This window comes from Ciconia boyciana, chromosome 1 (genome assembly GCF_034638445.1).
Source record: "Ciconia boyciana chromosome 1, ASM3463844v1, whole genome shotgun sequence".
Lineage (NCBI taxonomy): Eukaryota > Metazoa > Chordata > Aves > Ciconiiformes > Ciconiidae > Ciconia > Ciconia boyciana.
Genome location: NC_132934.1, coordinates 127,904,055 through 127,927,874, shown reverse-complemented (window position 1 = coordinate 127,927,874; position 23,820 = coordinate 127,904,055). Strand labels below are relative to the sequence as shown.

The window sequence follows — 23,820 nt, the reverse complement described above, 5'->3', positions numbered from 1 at the left end:
GTATTCCCATATAAAACTGGAATACTGTGTATTCAAGTTGCAAGCACTAACTGCATATCTAATCCCACTGATTTCAGCAGGAGAATGATGAAAGCATGTTTTTGCAACTATGACTTAGGACTGTTCACAGCTTAAGTACAGCACACCCAATTTTAAAGCTAAAGGGCTGGATTGTAACCAAAACTAACAAATTCATAGAACTTCCTAATATAATTCTGTATATAAATTATTTATATCTAAGATCTAATGATGATTGTCACACCTCTGTCTAATGTAAGAACGATCAGTGATGTGAAGTTCTACCAGTAGTCTCTAGGACAAAGTAGAGTTCCTGAAGTCCGCAGTAAGGAATACATTAGGTTAGTTAAATTAGAACAGCTGCCTAAGGACTGTTATGACACTTGAGGATTGCTGAGCTACAGGGAAGTCCCCAGATCCAGTGTATACTTTTTTCAAAAAGTACCTTAAAAAAGACACAGTAATAATGCTGTACTGCCCTCTGTTTCACACAAGTATCTGGTTCGGTGCTTGTCAGCAACACAGGCAAAATGAGAAACAAGGGAAACTGTTTTAACAGTTAAGACAGAATTTGGTCAGCCTACAGGTTCTCAACTATATGGGACTGCCACCCTCTCCACCTTTGCTTCTTCAAACTCAGTAAGCACTGTACAAACCGGTCCCCCAAAACTAGCAGCCCAGGTTAGGGAAAGTGTTGCCACTCCCTGCTGCCAACATGCTCTCCATTCCCCACTCCCCTTTGTGGTCAGCAGCCATATAGGCAAAGTACCCAAGAAAGTAATGACCACTTCTTTCACCTTAAATCTATAGCTAAAGCTGGCTCTCTTGTGGCTGTCAGCTATTGTGGCAACTAGGATGTTTTATAGCACTGGCACAAAGCAGCAGTAAACTGGAGATGACCACAGAACATCAGACATCTGATAACAACGGAGATGAGTTTACCAGTCCCTCAGTACCAAACTCCCTTGACTGCAAGCAAAATTGTACTATTTCTGGTGTTCACTCCATTCTCAGCTGCAGGTAAGTAGGACCACAGAGACCAACGTTCTGAAGAATAGCCTGGTATTAGCCTGGTATAGGGTGGAAATTGACAGAGCAAAACATTTACCAGTGAGAATTTCTTCATTTCTTAAACAAAAGGACTAAGCCCCTGACTCTGTAACATCCCCCCTGGAAGAGGAATGGGAGAATTTGGAACAGTTTTGATAGTACACAAAATAATCAGGAACACATCCCATGGCCCAGAGATTCATCTGATGGTGGCAAGTATTAGCCACAGCAGACAGCATCTTGACAGAGCTGATCTCAGATAACAGATTGCTCTGTCACTTGCAGTTTCTTCTGGAGATAAATATAACTCCACAAACAAAGCCTCCTGGCCAAAACAGGGCTATAAAGAGGGGGCAGAAAAGGATTAAAAGACATGAAAGTTATTTATAAGTAGCTTTTTGCAGCACATAAATATCCTTAACATAAAGACATATTTCAATTACCTTGGGAAAAAAATATTCTCTCTCTTATGTTCAGCTTGTATAAAACCAGGAAATACAGGTAGAGTACGGCATTTAATCATTCCGCTATGATGATTGGACATTTCCTTTCTGAGCACAGCTGCAGTTACAAACTATATTAACTCTAGATTGATATCAAAGGATCAATACAGTCTTTAAATCTCCGAAATACAACAATACTTTTGACATAAAAAAGTAATGCAATATTACCTTTCTGACCCAATAAATTTGAGTGCATATAGAATTTGTTAAAATAAACCCATGGAAGACACTAAAAACAAATCACTTGAGAAAATAATTCTAAATAATTACCTCACTTTAATGTGCACGTTAGCTTGCTCCCCACCTAAAAATTCAATCTGCAGCAGAGGATTTATTCTTTATGCAGCACTCATGGTTTAGTTTTCCAATTAGTCTTTCCTTCTGCTGTTCCACAAGAGAGATACTATCTTTTACTGCTCTCACTGCCCAATCTCTACAGGCCAGCACATGTCAGCTGAGTTCAAATACAGTCTCTTTTTACTACAGATCATGTTTGAAAAACCATCTTCACATTTTTAATCCATGCCATTCAAATTTTCATGGAAGTCCCCCACAAACTGATTTTCTGGATCATACTAAGCCATATGCCCACTTCAGATTCCCACTCAAAACTCTCTTGCTGAGATCATCACATGTATTTGTTCAAAAATGACACCTCATTCTAGCTTTCCCTTCCTTTTCTGTATTAATACACTATAAACCCCACCTTTAAGGCACTTCACAACTTAGTTGCATTTTGTTTTTCTCTTTCTGTGCATGGAATTTCTAACCCAAACACCCAGCACAGTATGATACTCAAGTCCTACAACAAGCTCCCTGTCTAATCAAATATCTTCTGGAAACCACTAAGTAACAGCAAGTATTAATTTGTTTATATTTCACAATAAAAACAAATACGATTTTTATTAATAATCAAAAGGCTGACTGACTGTACACCTTCCAACTGCGAAATATACCTTATAAAGGCCTATTGTGGTTCTCACAGGCAACATCATCCAGCAAAAGACAATGGTATATTTTAAACTCATAATTTTGCCTTTTTTTTTTTACACACTGCCATGGTAAGATGATGACAGCAAAGTAATGTGCATGCACCGACCTTCCACATATTTATACAAACAATGTGGATGTTGTACAAGTTCACATAAGAACACAAGTCGTGAAGTACCCTGCTGTCACGTGGCCATCACAGTGTATCATCTTTTCTCTAAATTGAATAAATTTCATCTTGAAACTGCTACTGTGTTACTGCTGCCATGACTAGACAGTGGTTTCAGGACTTCATTCTTTCCACAAATAGGAAGTGCCTCACAATTTCCTTTGCTCATTTATTTTTTCCTTCCCTCCCCAAACAAATCCACACTGGGCATGTCACCACTGTGTATCTTTGGCAGACATACGACCATTTGCCTACACATTGAGCTGGCAGGGAATGATACAACTCTGATCCAAGAACCACATTACTGAATTACTGTATTTGCATGGCTGGACTGAAATGCCCAGGCTCACCAGCGGTGTTCCCCAGCTTGTAGCTCCTAGAACGTGTCGAAGAACAACTTTGCAGTATACAATGCCCATTGGCAAAATTATTCTGTGATGAACTAATTCCCTGCTGTCTGTCTTCCTCCTCTATATTTGTAGCTGATGAGCCGTTAGTTGATAAATAGTCTTGTTCTTATCACCTAATTCAACAGCTTATTTGTCCTAATAAATATTTTTCCCTTCCTATTTTTTTTTAGTTCAGTCCTCAAATAATTTTATTTCCTTTCTGAATGATATTCTGTACCTCCTTCTACACTTGTGATACTATTCAGTTTAGCCTCGTCAACATTATGACCAGCACATTTCTGTAATGCACACCGAGGAATCAAAAAAAATACTAGATTGATCCCAAGTGTAAACCTCCTTCAGAAACTTCACTGGTATCATCTTATTAGCCTCCCAGTTCTCCTTCTTTAGCCAACTATCCATCCTACCACTTCCTCAGCCTGAGCAGTAATTCCTGAACTGTAACATGGAATGCTTTGCAGAAATTCTTATAGATCCACTGCATTTCTCATATGTAAGCAAATAACTTAAGGCTAAGACAAATGAAAATCTAGAGGTTGTTGTAGAGTATGTTCATTAACACCATTAGCCTTCAGCAAACAGCCAGTGGCTAGAGATGCAAGGCAGTTTTAAATCCAGTCATCATGACTTCCAGTGAGTGCCAACTTGTACCATTCCTGTAATACAGGAGGTAATTTCAGACACTAAACGTGAAGAATACATATTCTCAGTGTATTTGTCACTATGCCGTTTCTCACCTCACAAATAGGATAAAGGGTTAAAAACCAATGAGCACTAAGAAGTTATAAAGTGTCCATGTTTACAGACCTCAGTATACCCATACCTCTTCTTACACTCTAAATGAAAATGTTTATAAATGATTCCTCCTGTAAACAACAGAAAACTATCCTGTTGTGTCTCAGTCACCTTTTCCTTTCCTCTGGTGCTGGCTACACAGATATAACACTGAAACCAAGGACCACCAGGAAAATTGAAGACATGGCTTTCCTCTTTTTAGATTTGCTAAGTAATGTTAGATAACAATACAAGACCAAAAGCTGCATTTCAATAAGAGGATAAGGGTCAAATATCCCAATGGAGTTGCTGTAAAAGTGCTAAACAATCAGCATTTAGTTCTGACTAATATAATTAATTGGACAGCACTGGGCTATTTGAAACAATAGGTATCATAAACCCAGTTTGAGTAAGTCATTGTAATTTTTCCTTTGATATATTTTTCTACAAAAATCCAAACTTTTCTAAGTAATGAAGCATTAGAATCCCAATTATAATAACTTTCAAAGAAATGAAGGCTACTCTCTTTTCAAAAAATTGTTATGTTAACACTTGTTAAATAAAAAAAACACTAGATGGAGCAACTATCCTATTTTAACATGCCTTTCTCTTCAAAGGGCATAAAGTCTCTTTCAAATCTGAAGATTAACATTATATTCATAATAATGTTATGACAAATAGACTTTCCTTGGAAACATTAGGAAGTATGTACAAAGTTATTTACTAAATGGCAAAGAAAGTTGTCTTTGGACATTATTCAAGAACATTAACATTACAAATATGTTTAAATTAAATGTTAAGCAACTCTAACCCGTTTGCTATTTAAAAACCTACTGTGAACAGACTAATATTCAGATTTTTCTGTGCTACACAACTGACTTATTTTTCCCAAAATATGTAAATACCATAAAAATGTTACCTTGCAACCCCTTCTCCCATTTACAGGGTTTTTTTGTCCTAAAACTTCAGCTGTGTTATATTTATCTCTAGTCCCAATGCCTAATACATACTTTCAAGACCTTTATTATACAGCTCCAATTATTTTCCCCTTCTCAGTTTCAAATTAATTCCTTTGGGAAAAAGAGTTTTCCTATGACCAGTAACAGAACTTAGCACATGCCTGAATTATTCTGACATTTTGAAGTATTACTTTGAGGTAGTTTTAGGTTTTTTTTGGGGGGGTGGAGGGGGAAGGAAAAAAAAAAAAAAGAAATCTGCTTCTTATCTCTGCTTTCCACCACTTATGGTAAAAAGTTGCTTTAGGAGGCAATAAAAATCAACAGCTTCTTTCCCATGCATTTATGCCACAGTGAATTGGGGCAATGGAAATGTGACATTCATTCCTGTGTATGCTATTGGCCTACAAGTCAAATTGCTTCTCTCAATTTCTTCAGTATAAATGGAGACTCTCATACTTCTAATCCTTCCAAAGCACTTGGAAATGTAAAAATAAAAAGCATTCTAAAAAGCTTGATGCTTCAATCTTAGCCATCCGTTGTTTCTCCTGGAGAAACATACTCCTTCTAAAGAGTATGGTCTCATTTCTCCTGGAGATCATACTCTTACAGAGTCCACTAATGCAATATTCACAGAGTAGCCAAACTACTTTTTCTTCCTCCTTGAAACTAAGCACCTAGCAATTCACACTGCAGGTGCAGTGCATCTTTAAGACATCCTCTAGTCTTTCTAAAACATTTAGATCACAGGAAAGCAAATCTGGAGCAAAAATCTTTCCAAACATGTGGCAATGGAGCCTGATGCATTTATTTCAGGCATACTCTTTTACAGCAACAATGCTGACTAAAGCTTGAGAATAGATGAAAGAAGCTGACAAAACCTGGAGGCATTATTCACGACCTCAAAAAGCCCCAACCCCCAGTGTGTCTTCCCCCCCACCCACCCCAAAAATACCAGGCAAGAGCATGCAGTGTGTTGTACTGTGACTGCAGAAAGCAGCCAATACATTTTGGTTATGCACCTTCAGAAGCTGCTGGCAAGCATTCCATAATTGCTGGGGTTTTTTTAATCAAACAAAAACTAAGCAGTACAGAATCATCAACTCTCAGTCATGAAGTGCTCAGGGAAAATTTTGAACTTAAATACACACACATACAATATAGAACAATGTAGGAGAGGTAGGTTGAGAACTCCCATTCTCTTAGTTTATTTAAAAAACCAAAAGCTATGCAGTACTATGGCTTTGTTTGTCCTTGGGTGTAGGTACAATTAAATATACACAAAAAACCTGAAAGATCTTGCAGCCAACAATGGACCGAGAAAATAACAGACTGACTGTTTGGGAATACAACCATGAGGTTCTCCCAGCAAAAAAGCACTGATGAAAAAGGTGCCTAGCCACCAATGCACATAGACATTTTAGCTGAGCACCCAAATTCTAAGATGAGTTTTCTTCTCTCATTGTTATGCTTATGTTCAGTATAAATTTATTATGCTGGAGAAAGACAACAGCATACTGTCAAATGTATTAGGTCCTAAGACTGCATTTTTATGTTTTAATAAAAGCAGGCACAATAACCATTATTCTAAGCTGAAACTCCTTCCCCAAAGTTTCCTCTCAAAGTGTTTCTCTGAAGCTATGTATTGACTCGTCCTCCCGCTCCGCAACACCTGCTTGGACTTTCTAGAGAGGAAAGGTACATAGTCTTTTTTTGGCTGTTCAGTTAGAAATGCCAAAAAAATAATCTAAATGGAAAAATGTTGCCTTCAGAGAGTATAACCATCATCCATCCTGCTGCACAGCTGTGGACATTTCTAACATCGTTTACTTTGCACATTACAATATTGTAGGTCCACTCACAGGTATTCAGTGAACAGTCATACTGAACTAGTTCTCATATGATGGTATGATTGCATTGTTAAAACAAATCTAGTAACTCCTGCACACAAGGCAATATTCCAGCTAGTTAGACCATATTAAAGTGTATTAAACAATGAACTCCCTTCATCCTGCTAGAATTCCGCTTTCTTTCCTACCAGATCAAACTAAAAATCTGATCTGTGCAGCAATGAAAAGGACTCTGATTTTAAGTCTATATAAGAAACCACAACTTACTCAATTATCTAAAGTCATCCTAGGCAAAGACTGAGAACTACAGATTGTTCCAAGGTTCGTATCTTGACTGTTATCCAAAAGTTAAAGAGAACTTATATGGTGAATGAATATCTTTTAGATAGCACAAAACATAAATCAAAACCCCTTGAAACCTAGTATGCAATGGTAAAAAACATTAACACTCTAAATTTGGTAGCAGATCTGCCAATAATATAGCTGCAAGCAACCACAGTCTCCAATTTGATAATGTATCCTATTTTCTGTACAAGGATCTATCAAATTTATATATATCCTTGCTAGTTGTAATGTTTTAGACAGACAACAGCTAAAACACTTAAAGAATTTATAATTGTCAGTTTGTATAAAAAAAGGTATTTCTGAACATAAACAATTCCTATAATCCAGCCAATTCCTGCCCTCCAGCAGTTTCGTCGCATGATGACTTAGAAGTCTGTAGTCTGCTGTACCCTGCCAATTCTACTTTCAGAATTAAGTCAAATCAAAAGAATACAAGCAAGAAGGAAAACATAGACTAATATTATTGTGCTGGTTTTGGCTGGGATAGAGTTAATTCTCTTCATAGTAGCTAGTATGGGGCTATGTTTTGGATTTGTGCTGAAAACAGTGCTGATAACACAGGGACGTTTTATTTACTGCTGAGCAGTGCTGCCACAGAGTCAAGGCCTTTTCTGCTTCTCACCCCACCCCACCAGCGAGTGGGCTGGGGGTGCACAAGACACTGGGAGGGGACACAGCCGAGACAGCTGACCCCAACTGACCAAAGGGATATCCCAGACCACATGGCGTCACGCTCAGCATATAAAGCTGGGGGAAGAAGAAGGAAGCAGGGAACGTTCAGAGTTAATGGTGTTTTGTCTTCCCAAGTAACCATTATGCATGATGGAGCCCTGCTCTCCTGGAGATGGCTGAACACCTGCCTGCCGATGGGAAGCAGTGAATGAATTCCTTGTTTTGTTTTGCTTGTGTGCGCAGCTTTTTCTTTCCCTATTAAACTGTCTTTATCTCAACCCACGAGTTTTCTCCCTTTTATTCTTCCGATTCTCTCCGCCATCCCACCGGGGCCTGGGGGGGGAGTGAGCGAGTGGCTGTGTGGTGCTTAGTTGCCAGTTGGGGTTAAACCATGACATCAAAAGAAACATTACAATGAGTGTTTGAAGTCTAGCTTCTTAGCATCTTATTCAGAAATTTAGTGCTTGAGCCAATTCTATTTAAACTCATCAGAAATTTTTCTTGTGACTTTAATAAGTGTTCAGTATTAGTCTAAAATCCCTTGTCCCTTGTACTTGGAGTTACACAGGAAAAAATCTGAAAACAATGATACTGCACGTTTCACCAAATATTAACTCTGCCTCTGCAGAACTGTTACTTCTACTGCTTACCTACAAGCCAGAAAGATACAGCTTGAACTTTAGAAACCAGGCAATACCTGCACTACTAGTATTCTATTAAAGAATTCTTTTTAAAGAATGTAAAAAGCTGAGAACTAATGGAATGCTTCTTGTCCTTCAAGTTTCAAGACTACAGTCAAGTGGGACCTCCACAATGACATACATAAGGACTTCTACTGACTATAATTACTATCACAATGGTATTGACGTAATGATTAACATTCTATACTGCAAAATAGTTGGACTAGAAGCACAAAAACCCCCACAACTCATCCTGAGTAAAGAAAGATAATAATCAATCAGTACCTTAATAGGGAACAGAAATATAATTTTAATCTCAAAAAAGTATACAGCAAGCTATTGCAGTCAAATGACTATTTTTGCATTCTCATGCAAACTCTGTCAGTATTCTCTCTCCATCTCTTAATGATTCTCACCTCTTCCTAATTTCTGAATCCACAAGGAGTTGCCTCTTTTTGTGGGGTGGAGGTGGTGGGAGTTCCTCTTTAGCATGCTTAACCAGGATTTGTTCTCTTGTGGTCACCATAGTTACAGTTTCCATTACAGTTGTCTGTGTTAGTGATGTCTGAGTGGTAGTGGCAGCCTGCGAAATCTGTGAGAAGTATTAAAACAGAGGTCACACATTGTTTGAAAGACTTCAGTAAAGACCGTTTGGATTAGCAACAGAAAATAATGAGAAACTGCTCCCATCTGATCATAGGCTGACCTTCAGAAAAAAAATAACACTATAGGCAACTCAAATCAAATTGTTTTATCTGACTCATGCTGTGTGAACAAGATATCTGCAAAAGTCAATATCAAAATCAGAAAAGATCCTAAACAGAATGAACTTATGTCTGCCTCTAAATCATGCTGAATGAAGAACAGAATTAAATGGTCAGTTTTATGAGGGAATTAAATGATAGCAAATATATAAAATGTTACTATTGCTGTATGTTACTCTGCCTCCATTCTGAAGATTTATTCCTTGAGAAGTAATAAAGGCTTGGTAATGGCACTAAATTACCAATTGGTTTTTTTTACCATTTATAATAATTTTCAAACTAGAATGTAATTCATCACAACCTACTTGCACAAAAGGGCAGTTAGCTTTCTGTCAGGAAATCTTAAATTAGAAAACACGCACTAGAAGGCAAATTAATTTGCATCAGTGTTATTCCATAATTAAAATCTAATGTTAAGGGGTCATAACAGATACTAATACACATAATATGTAACACTGTAAACACTACCAATCTAATGCATTTAACTTTGCCTGGTAATATAGAAACAAAACCTTCATACAGTTCAGCTGCATAAAAAAAAGGAATAATGAGAAATATTTTCTGCTCATATTTGTTTGAAAGACACTGATTGGACATGTACTGTCCGTTTATATTTGTTTCCATTTAACACCAAACTACGAACTTCCCACTTAAACATGGGCAGCGGTTCTTAAGTCCCTTAAGATGAGAAATGGGTCATGAGAAATGGGTCACTTCTTTTTTTGGTACTGTCAGATGATGGCTCATTTGTCAAAATGCTCTAGTTACAGCTGCAATGACCACCTCACAGTTTAGGGGCAGTGAAATGGAAAATAAAAAAGAAGTTATACCAGGAGCAGGAAAAGCTGTGCACCAGAAGAGCCCTGCTTCTTTGCTTATTGCCAGTGTGCAAGAATTAGAAAGACTTTCCAATTCAGTGACAGGAATCCCAGTATCTAAAATTCCATGAAACTACATACATATACATAAATAATCTATTAGTTCTTGCACCAGAAACTCCATAAGAGTATTGAGTTACCTTAGTTATTGAGTGTTAGTGTTTCTATAAACAATGGAGAAGAGGCATACCAGGTAATTAAGTGTAACTCCTTTCCTAACAATACTTTCTTATATTGAAAAAACAGAGTGACAAGGAAAGGGGGATACTGCTAGCAACCAGCCTATTCTCAGCAGGCAACACCAATAAAGCTAAAAAAACCTTGGAAAAAAACCAAGTTCCTGCCAACATTGCCAAATTTGTCACATGGTCTTCAAAACAAAAAAGTCTTCCTGCTCTTTATCCAGTCGGCCAGTAAAAGTGATGAGTAGGAAAGTCCATTACCACTGTAATTTTGGCAATCTTTCTTAAAGCACTCAGCTCACTGCTATGCTTCCCCCTTTAGAAATGACCAGCTGTCTAGGCTTTAGAGCAGAATCTGGACTACTTAGAAGATAAAAAATTAAGATTCAAAGCAGAATTTTTTTTTTAATCTCTGGATTAATTATGTCAATTGGAGTAAGCTGCTTGTGAACTGCAGGGACTTAGCTAATGTATGAACTACATAAATTTTTGGAAGAGAAAAACACCCAGTTGACTTTTTAAATCACTACAATATTATGTATTAATACTCTTGTTTTAGTTCTCTCAACAAGATGTATTGACTTTGATATTTTCAACCACAGATATCATGACAATAATAAGGAAATGTTTCCATATAGTTTTATTAAAACTTCATACAGCATTCTTTTCAATTTTATTTTTAATTAATTTTACTTTGGGACAGAAAGAAAAAGCAAATTAAAGCTTCTGAGGTCTAGGGTTCTATGAAATTTGAGGATAACACCTGATGTCATCTTTCCCTGGGTTGACTCTATAGCTAAGAACACTCCAAATAATTGCTTATATACAATTTTGGATACAATCTCCCTTTCCTCTTCTCACAAAATTCTTATTACACTCAGTTTTATCAAAAAATTAATGATAGGATGATGTTTCTGACACCCGAGGTCATATCCTGTCATTTCCTTTTGCCAATCAATACCAGGGTACAGTTTACAGTGAAGAAGGTGTAAAACAGAATAAACCACAGCTAGGGTGCTGCAGGAATCACCTGTAGCATACTACCAATTATACAGGAGTAATAGTTTCAGCTGGTGACTGGGAACTGTGCTTCAAAAGCAGGCAGTGCAATTATCATATGCTCAGAGCAGTCAAGTCACGATGCTGTGGGGGGTAATGATTTACATGTCAAAACATTAAAGAAGTATTTTTCATGCTTAATCAATAGGAGTGGAGGTTAAATACTATATACTTCAAAAGGAGAATGGAGATGTGAATTTGAAGTTCAAAATCATTCTAATTAGAGACTGGGTAAGACTAAAAGGTACTGGAGATTACACTGCAATGTAACTCTGCAAGATGAAGTTGGTTCACATTTAAAGAGTGCACACACTTTAGAGGGTAAAGGAAAATCCTTAAAAATTCAAGGAACTACCAAAAAAGTAGAAGCTTTTATTAGCTTCCCCGGGAAAAAAAAAAAACAACACAACAAACCACCTCTTAAATCTAATCACTGAAGTGGTGTGTTTCATGTATTATTCAAAGACTGTCCAAATAATGACAGTATAGTTTCCTCATCCCTCTAAGTTCCCAACAAACGATTATGAATCTGAGAAGGGGTGATACAGTCCAGGCCTTTAACCCACTAGAAAATCATATGGAAAGTGCTAAGGTGACTCCCAAGGCTGCACATTAAAAGGCTTTCAAAATACAATGCTTGCCTGAAGTTTCACATCAGCAAGCTCATCTTAGAAATATGTTAAAACTCATCTCTTTAAGAGTGGACAAATTTAAATCTTCCTTTTCATCCTCTACAGGCAAATGTATGTACAATGTGCGTATAGCACTTCAGTAGTTTTATGTCATTTTATTTCTCTTTTATACTGCAGCCTACCTTTAATGCCATCATTTATTACTGCCTTTGGAAGTGCCCTCAGTCCTGCTAAACTCATAATTTTCCTTAACACTCACTTTTGGAGCTGTCATCTGCTCTTTGATGAAATGTATGTATGTGAGTGGGGAAGTTCAGATGAGGAATGGTGTTTTCTTTAGTTTGGGAAGGTTTTCAGTACAATCTAGTGAAGTATAATGAACTCACCAAAGGTGGGTTTAGAGTTTTTAAAAGTTATGCATCCAGTCTAAACAAGTTGTCCTTGTCTTTGTTTCCACTGTGTCGTCAACGAAGGACAGTTGACATTTTTATGATGAGGACAAACTGCTTTTTAAAAGGTATCTCTCTTTCTCACCCTTGCCATCCACTCATGAAGCAGATGCTTCATGAAGCAGAAGCTTCAGCCATGAGTTCAGACTAGATGCTTAAATTCAGCAGTAATGAATTCAGTTAAATGTCGGAGGACTCACATTCTACTTTCTGCACTTTTCCTTTGGGATGTATAACTGCTTCCTATGTCTAGCTGGAGAAGCAGCTTTGAACTGAGGCTGAGGTTGTCTCTTCCATTTAATTTCTTATTTTGTTAACAAGTTAATCATTTAGTGACACTTTAGTAAGAGAGGGAGGGGAAATAACTAATGACAAAAATGAAATTATGAAGGTACTATGAGAATTATTAATGAATGGAATAGAGTTCATTTTGAAGTCAATATCTAAGTTTGACAAATAAAATGTGCATTTTCTGATAGATTTTATTGAAAAATGATGTATTTGTTACCCTATTCCAACTCCCCTCCTCCGCAGTTCATGATTAGAGAGAATAATTAGATCTTTTAGAGGCATTTTTTTCTTGCAGTCTAAATGTGTCAATGAGCTCTGTAATGAATAAATGTATAAACCCCACTAACATTACCTGCCCTGCCTAGATAGAAACACGTGGCAAAAAGCACACCATCAGTATTTCAGAGAGGACACATCTAAACTGTGTAACAGTGTTTTAGGAAGCGGTCCTTCAGTTAGCACTGAATGTGCAATGTCTCCAGAATTTGAAACAACATGCCCACAACAGCATACCAACTCTGTGCCAAGCAAAGTAGCTTCTCCTTGGAGGAAAACCTTATCAGCTGAAGTGTGCTGCTATGATAAGACAGTTACACTGTCTTGGGAATCCAAAGCATCTCCCACCTGTGCTGCTCTATGATGTATGGATGTACAGCCTCAGGATTGCTCACTTCATGAGGAGGCTATCTTTTCTATAATCTAAGTTTCATTTTCTAAACTAGTATCTGATTTTAGGATCGATCAACAATCTAAATAACTCTTGAACACTTTGGAGTGACTTACTGACGTCTTCAAATCATATGACCCTAGCCATCCCAAATTAAAAATGCATCTCTGGATTTTCCTCTGCATTGAAACGACAGGTTTCCTGCAGCAAATATACAAGAGTTATATCAAATTTTAAACTGTTATAAATGCTATGTAGCACAAACTGGTTTTGCCTTCTGTTACTAAGTGAAATTGTACCCTTTCCCCATTTTCTTCTCTTCTGTTCTCCCAAACTCATTTTTCCAGCTTCAGCTACACAAGAAACTGTATCACAGAGCAAACTAAAAGATTAAGGTATGAGTTGGAAGCAAGGTTATGGAGAGGTATTCAGATCACTACAGGAACTATAGCAGCTTTCATTTAATTACCCAAACATAAGTTGGTAGAGGCATTAGTATATAGCAACAAAAAAGTGCAGCATGGTCAAGGGAATTGAATCAAACTGACCAGAACTATGAGAGGCCCTCTACAGACAGGACAGAGGTGCATGCAGTAACATTCTGCTCTGTGTTATCTTTAAAAAGTCTTAATGTCCATTTCCATTTCACCAGTCATACAATAATAGCACAAAAATAACTTAATATTAATGAGATAATGGAATGGAAAAAAGTGAGCTGATTTGGGTTTAAATCCAGTAAGAAAGAGATGCTGACAGATGGCTAGGAAAAATAAATGGATATGTTTTCAGTACTACACCAGAGCACTGATTTTCATTATCTGGTTTAAAAAAATGTGAAACTTTAAAACCCCATTTTCTTTTTTAATATATTACGGTCAACATAAAGGTGCTGAGCAAAATAATAGTGGATTATATTATTTTTTCATTGGCTTTTTGGCTACAGGTATGGATTGATTTCTTTATTTTTCCAAGAAACTTCTTTTTTTATGGACTCTCTTTTTAATCTGTAAATCAGCATAACATAAGCAGAAGTAAAACAGTAATCTACTATAAACTTTCACTGTTGAAAAGAAATAAAAATAATTTCTCTTTAACTAGCAAACAATTCTTACACTAATTTCAGACTAAGTGCTATTCCACAGAGACAGCCATAAAAACAGTGCATTTGAAGTGACCAACTATTATAGATTAAAAATAAATTAACTGGAAAAAGTATTTTCATTATGGATTGTATAATCCCTGAAAACATAGTTAACAACCCAAGAAAGTAATCAACATTATAAAGAGAGATCAGAAACTAAAGAGATAAATAAAATTCTGGAAAGTTATATTACAGGTGTATTATGCTGTCCTAAAAAGAAAATATGTCTTAAGCAATCATGCAGGAAAAAATTTAAAACAATATGACAAACAGCACCAAAACCACTTCAAGCATTTGACTGGCAAAGAATTTGACTGTCACCAACTGACAAAAGGATGGTTTTAACAAACCTGTTTAGAATTGCTCTCCACCTTTTGCACAAGGCTATCCCAGCGCTGGGCAAAATTTTCAAGACGACTTTCCAGCTTTTGAGCCACTGCTTTATTTTTCACAGCTACAAGGAGGTCTTGGCTGAGCGACTTCAGCTTACCCATCATTTGCTTTTTCATTTCTAGATCTCCTTTCAGGATCTGTTAAACAAAGTAACAGCAGGAAGAACACTAATTCATACAGGAAGAAAAACCAAAACAATCCAAACCAAAAAACCAAGAAATATCCTAAAGAGAGCATCATAAAGAACTGAAAATGGGTAAGGGTATTTCATACAAACTCCTATACTTCCATGCTGTTGTTACTGTAAAAACTGCTGGCAGAACTGACATAGTGGAATGGACACATTGCACTTCACAAAGCAATATAACATGACAGGTGGAGCAACTCCAGACATCACAGCATGCCTCAGGTGGTGACATAAATCAAAAAGCTAACAGCTGTGTGACATTAATAACCTTAAAACTGCACTAATGTTAACAACTATATCAACATTTCAAACAATGTTTCTTTAAAGTTTTGTTATACTTTGTCATATATTGCATATTAAAACTCACTGGAAAAAAACTGTTTTCAAGAAAAATAATATTTGACCCCAAACCAGGATGAAAAAAAAAAAGCTCAAAGAAAATAAGTTTGGTTTTAGCAGTATGAAGAATCATGTATTTCTCATCTTCCTCGGATCTCGGCAGGCTCTGGTTACACGGCAGTAGGCTCCCAGGGAACGGGGAAGCCTTGGGAACCCCAGGAGCTCTGCTGAGTGTGCCAAGGAAAGGGCCCTGCAGCTGGGAGCCTGGAAACTCCCATGTACAACCTCTGCGCTCTGCAAGCCACCATACAGCTTGAACCCATGGATGCTAACAGAAGAGGAGAAATCGTCAGTCTTCACATCTCAACTGCAGTAAACTGCCAAGGGATCTTGAAACTCCTGAGATCTATACATGCAAACCTCTCTATGAAGTAAGCTCTTCACAGATCCAAGAGTCATCCATAGCTCTAGTTCTCACCTGGGTTTATTTTTTAATGCCTCTACTGGTTTACTCCATTGCTTTTCATACCTTAAGCATTCATTCTCTACACCCTAATCTGTGCTAACCATGGCCAAATTTTGAACTCTTTATGCAGTTGAGGATTGCAATCTAATCCCCAAAGCATGAAAGGGACAATTAAACAAATATTTAGACAACAGACTTTAGTCTACATATGCTTTCCTGTAGCCATATCATCCAAAACTGTAATCTAAAATACAGCTCAGTAAACGAAAGATTCATAGTCTTTGTAATCAGTACTCTTTCTATTCAGATGTGGTTTGAAATATCATAATTACTAATGTTAGATACAGGTGCCCACCAAAGCCACTCTATCACTCCCCTCCTCAGCTGGACAGGGGAGAGAAAATACAGCGAAAGGCTCGTGGGTCAAGATAAGGGCAGGGAGAGTTCACCAATTACCGTCACAGGCAAAACAGACTCAACTTCGGGAAATTAGTTTAATTTATTACCTATCAATTCAGAATAAGGTAATGAGAAAATAAAAACTAAATCTTAAAACACCTTCCCCCCACCTCTCCCTTCTTCCCAAGCTTAACTTTACTCCCGATTTCTCTACCTCCTCCTCCCCAGCAGCGCAGGGGGATGGGGAATGGGGGTTGCGGTCAGTTCATCACACGTTGTCTCTGCCGCTCCTTCCTCCTCAGGGGCAGGACTCTGCGCACTCTTCCCCTGCTCCAGCGTGGGGTCCCTCCCATGGGAGACAGTCCTCCATTAACTGCTCCAACGTGAGTCCTTCCCATGGGCTGCAGTTCTTCATGAACTGCTCCAGCGTGGGTCCTTTCCACGGGGTGCAGTCCTTCAGGCACAGACTGCTCCAGCGTGGGTCCTCCACAGGGTCACAGGTCCTGCCAGCAAACCTGCTCCAGCGTGGGCTCCTCTCTCCACGGGTCCACAGGCCCTGCCAGGAGCCTGCTGCAGCGTGGGCTTCCCACGGGGTCACAGCCTGCCTCAGGCACATCCACCTGCACCGGCATGGGGTCATCCATGGGCTGCAGGTGGATATCTGCTCCACCGTAGGCCTCCATGGGCTGCAGGGGGACAGCCTGCCTCACCATGATCTTCACCACGGGCTGCAGGGGAATCTCTGCTCCGGAGCCTGGAGCACCTCCTCCCCTCCTTCTTCACCGACCTTGGTGTCTGCAGAGCTGTTCCTCTCACATATTCTCACTCTTCTCTCCCAGCTGCAGTTGCACAGGGTTTTTTTTCCCCCTTCTTAAATATGTTATCCCAGAGGCACTACCACCATCGCTGACTGGCTCGGCCTTGGCCAGCGGCGGGTCTGTCTTGGAGCCGGCTGGCACTGGCTCTATCGGACATGGGGGAAGCTTCTGGCAGCTTCTCACAGAAGCCACCCCTGTAGTCCTCCCTGCTACCAAAACCTTGCCATGCAAACCCAAAACAAGCATCAGTCCCAGATAAATGGAGCACAATCAGTAAGTGAAACGCTAGAAAGAGAAGGATGCTAACACTTTCTGTGTCAAAGGTAGTGCTCACTACTACCTAATATGCTTTTGTAATAGCTGCAAAAATATACTGGGGGATTCTGTTTTCACATTTCCTTACTGAAAACCTGTCAATGTGCTACAGTAACCAATAATATGCTCTAGTTTTTTGGTTTTGTTTTTGTTTTTTTTTCCAGTACAAGAATAGACCTAAAATACTAATGAGCTAGCAACAAAATATGCATTTTACCAATCTGCAAGAGAATAAATGGTACTGTTTGCTTTATGAAATTAATTATCAAATAACTCAGTCATAACTTCTGTCGAGGGCATACTGTAAACTCCAATATTTGAACATTATAAAGTGGTTTCCTTATTTGTTGGTAATGTGCTTCTACTAGTTGTTTTTTTGTTTTCACGTTTTCAATTATTGCTGTTTTTCTTTTCCTTAAACATCACCAAAACCTTTCTTTGCTCATTGTAATATTCTAATCAGCAACATCCGCTGTAAAGTAATTGTTTGGCTGCTAAGAGATTTATTCCAGTAAAAAATGGTGTAATATCTAATTTATCACTTTTAATAAGTTAAGAAGTTTGCATTAAGTTAAGCAAGAGAAGATTTAACTCTGTATTAATGGAATATTTACTATAAATATATCGACCTAGATCTTGTATACCTTTGCAGTAGATCTCAACATGTTTTACGGAAAAGAGGAACACCATCACATTCATTTTACAGACTGCAAAACTTAGGCACAGGACATGAAAACCACCTATCAAGCCTGTGCCATAAATGACAGTAAAATTTCACCTCAGTCTGTCCACTTATGTTCTACATACTCAGTGCATCACATCCTCCAGCTTAGTCCATGCTCTATGTCACCCTTCACCTTGTGTAAGAATTCAGAGACAATTACAGTGACAATGAATAAATGGTAGGTGGAAATAAAATTAAAAAAAAGTTGTTCTAAGGAAATATTTTTTAGAACTAGAGCAACTACACATCAACATCAGGAAAAAAATGAAGAAAAGTCAGTATTAATACACGCACAAAGTAGTAAAGCCTAAACAGTTTTTCTGACCTTCAGACTAAGTAGATCCCAGAAGAGAGTTAATGACACAGGAGATGAATTTTCACATACAAATACTGAATGAATCCCCTGAAACAAGCCATTTGAGATTATTAAAAAACAAAAAAATTCTTGCAAAAGCCAGTTTTATCTGAACAAAAATTCTTACAAATAGATATTATGGTTCCAGTATATAAATTAATAAGTCATCTAACTTCCTTGATATCAGCTTTAACACAACGTTAGAACTGGGTAAATTGCTACACTGACCAAAAACATATTTTACCAATTCATTTCAGTAACAACGAAACTGTGACTGCTAAAGCTGAGGGAAAAAGAGGGACAGAATCTGTACTGGGTTTACATGGCAAGATTTTGGCTGCAGGGGGGCTGCAAGGGTGACTTCTGTGAGAAGACACCAGGGGCTGCCCCCATGACAGATAGAACCAGTTCCAGATGGCTCCAAAACAGACCCACTGTTGCCCAAAGCTCAGCCCATCAGTGACTCCGGTGGTGCCTCTGTGAAAATACCATTAAGAAAGGGTAAAAAACACTGCACAGCAGCTGTGAGAGAGAGGAGTGAGAAAAATGTGAGAGAAACAGCCCTGCAGACACCGAGGTCAGATAAGAAGCAGGGGGCGAGGTGCTCCAGATGCTGGAGCAGAGATTCCCCTGCAGCCCATGGCGAAGACCACGGTGATGCAGGTTGTCCCTCTGCAGCCCACGAAGGACCCCCACACCAGGTGGATGTGCCTGAAGGAAGCTGTGACCCTGCGGAGACCCCATGCTGGAACAGGCTCCTGGAAGGAGCTGTGGCCCTGTGGAGAGGGGCCCATGCTGGAGAAGGTTTTCTGGCAGGACCTGTGGCCCTGCAGAGAGGAGCCCATGCTGGAGAAGGTTTTCTGGCAGGACCTGTGGCCCTGCAGGGGACCTAGACTGGAGCAGTCTGTTCCTGAAGGACTGCACCCCATGGAAAGGACCCATGCTGGAGCAGTTCATGAAAAACTGCAGCCTGTGGGAAGGACACATGTTGCAGCAGTTCATGAAGGACTGTATCCCGTGGTTGGGACCCCACGCTGGAGCAGAGAAACAGTGTGAAGAGGAAGTTGCAGCAGAGACAAAGCGTTATGAACTGACCACAACCCCCGTTCCCCGTTCCCCTGTGTCACTCAGGGGGAGGAGGTAGAGAAGTTATGAGTGCAGTTGAACCTGGGAAGAAGGGAGGGATGGGGGGAAGGTGTTCTAAGATTGTTCTTATTTCTCATTATCCTACTCTGATTTGGTTGGCAATAAATTAAATTAATCTTCCCCAAGTCAAGTCTGTTTTGTCTGTGACAGTAATTACTGAGTGATCTCTCTGTCCTCATCTCGATCAATGAGCTTTTCATCTTATTTTCTGCCCCTGCCTTGCCGAGGAAGGGGAGTGAGAGAGTGGCACCTCATGGCTAGCCAAGGCTAAGCCACCATCATAACCTCTGGGACATCCTGAATCTTCTTCTGTTAAATTTCAAAACATTTTGTCTTCCACTGCCCAGAGCGTATCCCAACCTCCACACATTAGAGTGTTCTGACACCAAATTGAATATCAAAGTTTAATTGACATAGTTTTATTTAGAATGTTTAACTTGCCTCCTTCTCCCAGTTTGGGAGAATCACATCTGAGAAAGAATCTAGAGAGAACTAATATTTGTTAATAATGGTGAGCCTGCAGTCAAATCATTAGAAGGATCAAATTTTGGGGAAATACATGATTGTTTCTACTAAGTCAAATAATCAGAATTTGGGCTGCAAAAATCTTCCAGCAATCCTAAAACAGGAATCCATGTACGGAGATTTTGCTTCAGGAACAATCTCAATCTTTCTGCTTACTCCAAATCGTCATTACTGTGTGAAAATATATGCATACCAACTACCAGTTTAACAAATGTTGGTAAATGAAAGCTTACTTTTAAGCAGTAATAGTGCTTACTATCAGAAATCCTGTCTTAACTATAATTAACAGTGTATTTCCTCCCACTTGAGAAACATGAGATAAAATTACTGTGGAGAAGAGACTGATGTATTTCTGCATCAGCAAGCAGTAGTTAAATCCTGACTTCTTCAGAAGTATCCTGAACTGCAAATATGCATGAAAACTACCAGCTGCTCTTTCTTATTTTACCTTCTATTTGTTACTATGTGATGTAATGATTAATGTGATGTAAGAGTCAACATTTTTTTCATACTGTGAACAGCATTTCAACAGATCTATTTCACTTCAGGCACTTTAGAAGGCTTAGGACCTTGTAGGAGGGATTGTAGAATTTCAAATGAACAGTCATAATGCTAAATGGTTTAAAAAAATACCTTCAGAAATTTCCTTCAGGCTTAAGAGACTGAAATCTGGCTAAAGAACATGACCTTATTCTTGCCAAGTTGTGCATATAAGAGAGATAGGAAAAATAGGCTGGAAGCTCTTATGCTGTATCATGATATCAAACCTAAAATTCTTAAGATCTAACAGGAAAAACTAATACTGTAATTTCCTGCTGTGAACGATTAGACAACTGAGGGACTGAGCTACCATTTGTTAATAATACAAACATTTTTATATTAGTAAAATAATGTATGTTTATTGCCTCACAGACTCACCTTTACAATTCTGGAACAAGCTGGCCTAATTATAAAGGCAATTTTTCGTGACAGCTTCTCCTTTACTACATCCAAACACATCTCTATGGCCAAAATAACATATGCCAAAAGACAGGCATGATTTGCATGTCAGGGTCAGAATACCATGATCTCATTTTTCCCTATTTCTAAAAGCCAGTCCACGAGTGGAAGAATATATTCCCTGGTAAGAATTTTCATGTGGGTAATGCATTGATACAAATTCCCCATGATTCGGAGAAGACTGAAATAGTAAATCTCCTGACAATTTGGCATTGTGTGAAGGTAAAAATACATACTCACTGGAATGCGGAGATGAGTGCTACCAGGTCTAAAACCTGACAGAGAAATTCCAAAAGTTGAAAATATTTTTCTGCTACAAATCAAAGACACTAAAGAGGAAGTGTTTCTCCAGCATACCAATATGCATACTAAACTACTGCATTATGGATCAGCTGTTTCTAAAAACATCAAAGTTATTCACATGCAAAAAAGATTAAGTTGCTATTAATAAACTCTGCCTGTTCTGTCAAGGATGACATAATTCTTGCTGAGGTTCAGGGGGATGGAAGAATCACTTTATTTACTCTCGTGTTCAAGCATTCAGTTTCATGAAAGACCATCAATTCTTTCATGAGAGTAATGCTTAACAATTTAAGTGGGCAACATAATTAACTTCATAAGAGTGTGTATGTATTTCATTAACCAAGTATTTCCTTCTTAACATCATATTTCCAAGCAGTTCTGAAAGGTAACCAAACTGGTCTTACCCTTAACACTTTCAAACCATTAACAGGCTGCTACTTCACAATTTGTGATAAACATTTCAGTTCCTATTTCCTCCAGCAACTTGCTGAAATCCGCAAGTACTAATTTATTGAATAAATCTGAATTTCTTGCCATAAATTTTTCTTCATGAAGGTACTCTAAAGCATCCTGCGCTGCCTCTAATTCATTATGCATTAATAAAAGCCTGGCTTGAAGTCAGCTTCAAGATTGCTTACACGTTAGATTACTAGAATTTCCAAGAAGCATATACACAGAGAACTAACTACATGAAGAGTTCCTTTCGTTTAAAAAGAAGTTGACTTAATCCTAGGTAATCTTTAATCAAAATCCAAGTCTGTGCTTCTAAATATGTTTTTATTAGCCCCTAAAGATCTACAGAGGGAAAAAGGAGGAAAAAAAAAAAAGGGTGTGGTAACATGATAATTACAGTGTCTTAAGATTATGTTAACCATCATACTCTGGGGTCTTGAAATTTGGAAAAAAGAAAAGCAACAAATATTAACTTCTTAGTCATTCTATGAATCAACAGGGACATTACCACTAATTGTGGACCAGCTGCAAGGTAGTTATGAACTAAACAATCAAGCTGTAAGAATTCTGATTTTTTAAAAAAAACCTTATAACCTTATACATTTGTATATGTGAAGATAAAATATAGTAATAAAAACATCACAGTTACTTAAGCTTCAGAAACTTCATGGTATTTTTATTGACCAAAATCCCACTTGTTTCTACTTTTAATACTGAAAGATGAGAAGGACATCAATTCTAAAATAATTTTTAAAAATCTAAGGTTGAGCCTACTGTATAACCAAATAGTTAATAATAAATTGAGAATCACTGATGCCTGAAAATTCTAGTATGTAGACTGTAAAACCAAGTCTTGAAATAATGCTGTGGACACTTCCCCCCATTTGACAAAACAAATAATAATAGTTCTGTTTAAACAATAGATTACCAATGAAGTTCCTATTTACAGTAATAATAATTTACCTATTTTAACAAAAGCATGGACATGAATGTTTCCTTTCCTCTAAATGCATAAACTGTCATTGTTACATACAAAAATAGCACATACCATACCATTTTCTTTACAAAGGTCCTAATGCTATAAAACCATTTGCAAGTCTAGGCTGTGACATATTTTCCACCTCTACAGGCACAGAATCTTTCTAGGCCAGTCAGACCTACATTCCCTCCATAAAGATGATGCATAGTAGAGTATTTTCTGAAGAGTGAGGTAGAGGACATGTCGAAAAGGGTGCATTTTATGTATGTAACTAGATTCCCAAAATACACTTGAGATATAGTTGTAAAGTAGTACTAATGTCAGCATTTCGCAACTTTTGAGTCTCTAGCTTTTTCAAGTTCAAGGAATGTATAACAGGTTTTGCTGTATGATAAGTACTTGCTCATATGCATATATCTTTGTACATATACATATATACTCAGTCTTACACACAGTATATACATCAATAGTATCAACAAAGAAACTTTCAGTATAAAAGTATACATATTTTTAAGACAACCAAATGCTATTTCAGTTCATAAACTTTTGACTGAAGAGACAACCAAGGAAAACATATGTACCTATTGGTTCCTTTATCAGCAAGGCCATGGAGCAACCTATTCTATCCACGAGACAACATCCATTCCCAAAGCATGAAACAGCCGTTTTGTTAAACCATATTGTCTGAGAGTGGGAGAAAGCCACCTGCGCTCAGACTCAAGAATAAGGAAGTTGAACATAAAATAGGAGAATGAAAATACATACAGCTAATTTACGTAGATTGGTCAGTATTTCATTTTGATCTTTAAAGCCAGTTGTGTGAATTTTGCTCACAGCATCCTCCTTCTCAGTAAGCCATGCATCAAAAAGGCACTGAAAGAAAATTGGAGAGAAGAGAATGACAAGGCTTCAGTCAGGCCTTTCCTAGTGCAGTTTCTT

At 38.1% G+C, this 23,820-nt stretch overlaps 1 protein-coding gene across 1 annotated transcript in view; it reads right to left on the bottom strand.

Annotated features, from left to right (window-relative positions):
* The window catches only part of DMD (dystrophin), a 1,150,282-nt gene that overhangs the window by 773,077 nt on the left and 353,385 nt on the right, over positions 1–23,820 (bottom strand). The window contains exons 14-16 of the mRNA XM_072848384.1: positions 23,647–23,754; positions 14,831–15,010; positions 8,834–9,009 (exon numbers count right to left, since the gene is read on the bottom strand). Of these exons, the coding sequence (XP_072704485.1) occupies positions 8,834–9,009; positions 14,831–15,010; positions 23,647–23,754 (464 nt within the window). The remainder of the gene's footprint in view (positions 1–8,833; positions 9,010–14,830; positions 15,011–23,646; positions 23,755–23,820) is intronic.